This window comes from Theropithecus gelada, chromosome 12 (genome assembly GCF_003255815.1).
Source record: "Theropithecus gelada isolate Dixy chromosome 12, Tgel_1.0, whole genome shotgun sequence".
Classification (NCBI taxonomy): Eukaryota; Metazoa; Chordata; class Mammalia; order Primates; family Cercopithecidae; genus Theropithecus; species Theropithecus gelada.
The window spans coordinates 63,279,612-63,285,611 of record NC_037680.1 but is presented as its reverse complement, the minus strand read 5'-3'; the positions used below and the strand labels follow the sequence as shown (position 1 = coordinate 63,285,611).

The 6,000-nt window shown below is 34.4% G+C and overlaps 1 protein-coding gene across 1 annotated transcript in view; it reads right to left on the bottom strand.

Moving 5' to 3' along the window:
• Window positions 1-468: 468 nt before the first annotated feature.
• Window positions 469-6,000, bottom strand: part of FAM171B (family with sequence similarity 171 member B) — a 72,965-nt gene continuing 67,433 nt past the window's right edge. The window contains exons 7-8 of the mRNA XM_025404087.1: window positions 5,180-5,303; window positions 469-4,935 (exon numbers count right to left, since the gene is read on the bottom strand). Of these exons, the coding sequence (XP_025259872.1) occupies window positions 3,591-4,935; window positions 5,180-5,303 (1,469 nt within the window). The 3' untranslated portion in view covers window positions 469-3,590. The remainder of the gene's footprint in view (window positions 4,936-5,179; window positions 5,304-6,000) is intronic.

Genomic DNA, 6,000 nt, shown 5'->3' with positions numbered 1-6,000 from the left:
TACAAAGTATTCTAAAGTCCCCAAATACAAACTGCCTGAACTTAAATATTGTTCAACTGATTAAGCAGATAGGTTCTTGGAGAGCTAACTCTTTAAATATAAACAGCCTTTATGTTATCATTTAGATTCAGGTTTAGAGTTCAAAGAATATTTTTAAAAGGGGTTGAGGGTTTACTGTATCATTTTCTCCCTTAGGTGTTTTGGGATTTGTAATTTATTTTAAGTTCGATCAGATTGTCTTAAGTCTCCTCAGTGGATGGAAAACAATTTGTCTACACTCAGCTCTAACAGTAAAAATGGGAACTTTGGAGACATGAAGTATAAAGAAATATCAAGTTCATTATATAAACAAAAGGGGTTATTTTACTGTAGGAGATGTAATAAGTAATAATTGAATATTTATTAGATTAAATGGCAATGTAGGAGGAATGTTTTCTAGTTTACCAAAAATTAAACAATGCATCAAGCACATTTTAGATTTATTTTATTATTTTTAATGAACTATGTTTAACATTTTACAAATCTTCAGGTTGTTACAATTTTCAGCAGTAAATATAGTAGTAACAGCAATAAATACACCGAAATATGAGATTTCTCTGAAAGAATACAAAAAATAGAAACACCTGGAAATAAGAAGGCAAAATGTCAATTCTAGATCTTAAATAGAAATTAATACAGCTGAATTCCTTTACAATGCTGGTACATGGGAAAATGAGAAACTCATGCGCCTTATAAATGAATGTGTGACTTTGAGCTTCACCTTTCTGGGAAGTTTTGAGGGACATCATTTGACCCACAGATCTCTAAAACCCTATAATACATATCAATACCAGAGGATTCAAACACATAGTGGCCTGAAAATGATTGCCAAAGCAAAGAAGTGCTTTCATTCCTCAACATTTGTGATCTTTGTGGTATACTATGTATTATAAAAGGGCATAATCCCTATACAACTGCATAAAGTCATAAAAATTGATTTATAAAGTCTCAAGATCATATGTATTCAAAAATACATATAGCTGTGCTTTAGTAAATGAATCCATCAGTTAGTCGAGAGATAGTTTTGCCTTTAATATATATCCAAAGTATATACAATGGATCGACAAATGTTAATAATTTGTGATCAAAATCATCTGTTTATATTTGAAAAAACCTTAGTTTTCAATTTAAAAATTTAAGAAAGTTGTGAATATTGTTTATTATCACTTGGGTTAAGAAAAGGTAGATGGCTTCAGCTTTTTAACAGGAAATTTGTGAACTACTCACAAATTAGAAGTCACACTCTTTTGATCATTAGAAAAGATAAATTGCCTATAATTACCAATTGCGAACAGCATGTGCAGTGTAAAAATAATAAGGTTTTATTCTGAAACCAAACAAGTAGTTCTAGAAAAGCCCTTGGGATACATCATCTCATTTCCCTTACACAAAAATGAATAAAATAAGTGGCATACCTGAATGGTATACCCTTACACCAATATGTGTATTTCATTACCAAGCTGAGATGAAACATTTTTATTTAAAGGTGGGAAAAATAAACACTTAAAATATAAAGTTTTGCTATATAGTTTCTGACTTCATTCCAACATAATTTATCATCAATATATACTGTATTCAAAAAACAAGAAATACTACTCACATGCAAAATTTATTGTTCCAACATGAAACACTAGGTCTATATTTTTAATAAAACTGCACATCTGTTTAATTTGGTTAACTGAAAGAAAATGCACACTTAAAAAAGATGTTATATCCTTCTAATAATGCAAGTCTATATCAAAGGCACTTCAGCAGAGCACTAACTTTAACCTTTTCCAAATCATTTTCATTTGTGCTGCTTTTGATGTATCTTTCTGTGTAAAACCAATAAGAAGCCTTCTCTAATTGTTATAAGCCTTATCACTTAAAAAAAAAAAAAAAAAAAAGAAAAGGAAGCCTATGTATTACCCAAAACATTTATTTCTTCTATGGATTGGAGTAATATATAGCAAATATTTACCTAGGGTCTTTATGTTCTTTGGGTTAACACAGAATGGTAGGAAGGTTATTTGACAGGTTAGATGTTGCAGAAGTTGCAGGAAAAAATTGCACATCTAGCTATAATTTTACTGAAGTAAATGTGGCTATTTTGGTTCACTGAACTTGTTGACGGTCTCTATGTTGCTCCCATGTTGAATAGCAGGGAATGAAAAACAAAGCAATTTAGGATTTTTACCCCCACAAGGGAAAGGTGCTTCAGACATTTGCCTTCAGGGAAATTTTAAGAAAAATGGGATCAGTTGATTTTAATGAATAATGAGCTTTTTATTTTTAGGATGTATGAATGGTAATTGAGTTAATTAAAAAGTTGTTCACATTGAATGCTTGCTATGATGAAAAGAATATAGATATATTACTTACAAAACTGAAAAAAGAAGTTGCAAAGGCTATAAGTAACTTAGGGAAAAGCTTTTACTTTCCCCCTGAAATTGAAACTGTTTTTCTTAAACATTTTTTAAGCAAATCAATATCTGGATATACAACTACTATACTGAAGGTATTTTTGAGCCTCAGAAAAAATGGCATTTCTTTTTCTTCTCATCAACATTTAAGAAAAATAAATCAATGTTTATTTTTATCTCCACATATTTTATTTTAGTGTTCAAAAGAAACTTTCACATCATTTTTTTAAATTTCATAGCCTTTAAGTGACTGAGTTCAGGTTTTTAGAGTAGAAGAAATATATTAAAACCAATTTAGCCTAAAAGTATCAGTGAGCCTTAAATCAAAGTCATAGATTATTTTTTCAGATTTGTAAAAAGTTTTCCTTGACAGCTAAGCTTGCTTCATTGTTGAGGGGAAGAAAAAATAATTAATTTTTAAATAAAAACTCAGCATTAGAACATTAATTGCCAAATTTGCCAAATTTCTAAATTACAATTTAACACCTTACTTATTTTGTGAAGTTATATCCAAAAACAACCAAAGAGCTGGTGTCTCCCTCTCTAATGACCAAGTAGCTTCTTGCTCATATTATATAAACGTAGGATTTACGTTTGAGATGATACAATACACATGCTGTTTAAAGACCAAACAACATTTTCTTTGAGATAACTCCAGAGTAACATCAGTCCAAGTCATTTATCAAGTTATTTTTAAGTATAGGCAGAAGAGGACGTAATAGTAACATTTAAAAGAATATGATGCCTGAAGTCAGTTTTGTTTCTAAATGTTCCATGGGGTAGTCACCATGGCAGAGGCAACATTTTTGGAGGCAACTTGAGGAGTATATATTTCACTGTTTATTCTTAAGAGAGTCAAGGCCAAACTGGCTGGCCGAGCAACATTTTCAGAAAACTAACATCTTGATGCTATTTTACATTTTAAAAACTTGGATACTGTAATTCATTACCCAAAAATAAATGAATAGGCCAGAAAAAGCATTCCTTGGTATCTTTCTCTCTGATTACTGAATTACCATTTACTCTGCTTGAGACATGTCCAAGAACCATGAGATTGCTCAGTCTCAACTTCTTAAGTTCATACTGCAATTTACAACAAGAAGCAAGAATAAACGGCACGAGACAGCAGACACACAATCCCTGTTGGAGTTAATTTATGGGAATCAGTGGGCGTTCCTCTCGCTTCTTCCAGATGTTAGTCTTGCTATCTCTTTTGGCTAGTGGTGGTCTGCCCCTTCTTTTAGTGGGGGATGTATTAGCTTCAAAATCTTCAACCGTGCTTTTCCTTCCTAGGGACTCTTCCCCAGGGTGCTCCATAATCACTCCACTCCCTCCATCTAGGATGTGCCTTAAAGTTGGGTCCTCAGGGGAACAGACGGTGGTTCCACTCTCACTGCTGCTTAGGTCTAAATCTTCTAAGTAAAGGATCTTGGGCTGATGCATGCTTTTGATGAATGTTTTCTCCCTCTCGAGCTTTCTACTTGAGTGAAGCTCATTCAAGTCCACCCCAGAGTCCAGACTGGTGTCATTGCTCTGGGTTCTCTTGCCCTTTTTCAGGTCTATAAAGGAGTGCCTCACTTGCGCAACTGGCTTTCCATCAAGAGACACAAACCAGGCTCTGGGATGCGGGGAGGGCTTTCCTTTGGACAGCTCCAGGAGGGTCTGTTCTGAAATTCCTTGAAGTTCTGATGAAAATGGAGTCATTACAACAGCCTCATTTAGTGTTCCAGGAACAGAGACGGATTCCAGTAAACTGCTTGAATATCGGCTCCAATCTGAAGCTTGGGATGGCAAGCTCTGTTGACCTTCAAGTATGATATCCTCTTCCCTGGCATCTGGGGGCTGTGCATGAGAATGAATTGGCATTTTGGGCAAGGTCTGCGTAAAGTTCTCTCGATTTACTGGTTCCATCAGTTGGCCATAGACTAACTGTCCCTTTCTTGGCAAAGTAGCTGACTTAGCAGTATGTAGCTGTTCCGGCGTGGAGAAAAGGTCAGATGTTTGAAGAATGGCAATGGGCTGGCTGTAAATATGCATAAGCTGTTCAGGAATATGGGAACGCCCATAAGCCTCCTCATTACCTGTGAGATACCTCTTTTCATCTTGAGCATCACCTAGAGATGAAGATAGATTGTTGTTAATATGTTTAGGTTGTTTGGACCCTACACTGGGCTCCAAAGACTGTGTTGGGTTTCTTGAGTAATTATTTTGATTGACTGATAGAAATGCAACATCTTCATTGTAGATTTTAAAATCGTCCCGAGTTTTTACCATGGAAACTCTTTCTTCTGTTTCTGCCTTTGATGGTTCCTTTTTCTGAGGACTATATGAGGAGTTTTTGGCATTGAATAACTGTGACTTGTCCTCAGCTTTTAATGCAACTTTAACTGTACTGATATGATTTATGTGTGTTGTTGAAGTTGTCTGGTCTCTCTTGAGGACCTCAAGTTTAGTGATATTTCTTTCTCTTTTCTGTGGAGTACCACACTTATCCCTAGAGTAGAAGAGAAGGCAAAAAATATTTAAAAGTTATGACACAAATGGTTCATTTTTTAAAAATCACTCCACAATCTACACATCATATATGTGCAATGCTATTGTGAGATATGCAGATTAAAAATAAAGATATATTGTAAAATTAAATTTATTTCTACAAATAAACTTTTTAATGTACAGAATACACTGAAATGATACCATACCTTGATAATTTCTGTTTATAGCCATTAATATTTTCTTACCTGCAATAACAAAGTAGTACAGCAAAAAATCCAATGACAATGACTATTGTTCCTCCTAATATGGCTGTAAGAAATACTGTATGGTAGGCAGTTATGTCCTTGGAATCTTCATTTATACCTGAACCTACATGGTTCAATATAAACAAAGAGAAAATGTTATTTTAGATCAAATTCTCAACTATGTCACATGCTGGGTGAGGCACATTGAATAGGTTACACACTTTTATTTGTTTGCTCCCCTCCTATGACAGATTTCCCTATGGGTGAAGTAAACCTTCCCTATCCGTTGGCTTCATTGACTGACTCGCTTTAACCAATGAAATGTGAGCATATTAAATAAGTTTGCATGGTATGGCTCTGCCCTCTTGCTCAAGCCTTCTAATATGCGAATAGCATATCCCAGAGAGTTTTCATTCCTTCAACCTGGCATCTAGAATGAGAGTATCTGTTGAACTGAATGAAGCCAAGTCCAACAGTGTAGCAGACAACCTGAAACACTCATGAAATGTAAGTAGCAAATAAGTGTTTGATATCGTTAGCCACCGAGACAGCAGGGTTGTTTGTTACTGCAGCAATGGCTATGACAGAAGATGCTGAGATGCTGCTAGAGAAAGCTTAAAACATATGACATTGGCTTCCAGGCCAGGCAGTGAGAAAACTGTTTCAACAGGCAGTAAAACTGGTGATCCAAGTAACAAAAAAATTGGTAAAATAAACTGGGAGAAAATATTTTTAACTAATTTGAGCTTTGTACAAAGAGATTTTAAGATAGAATGTTGATTATCAGCTGTATTTACTATTTTGTTTAATCTTTAAAAATT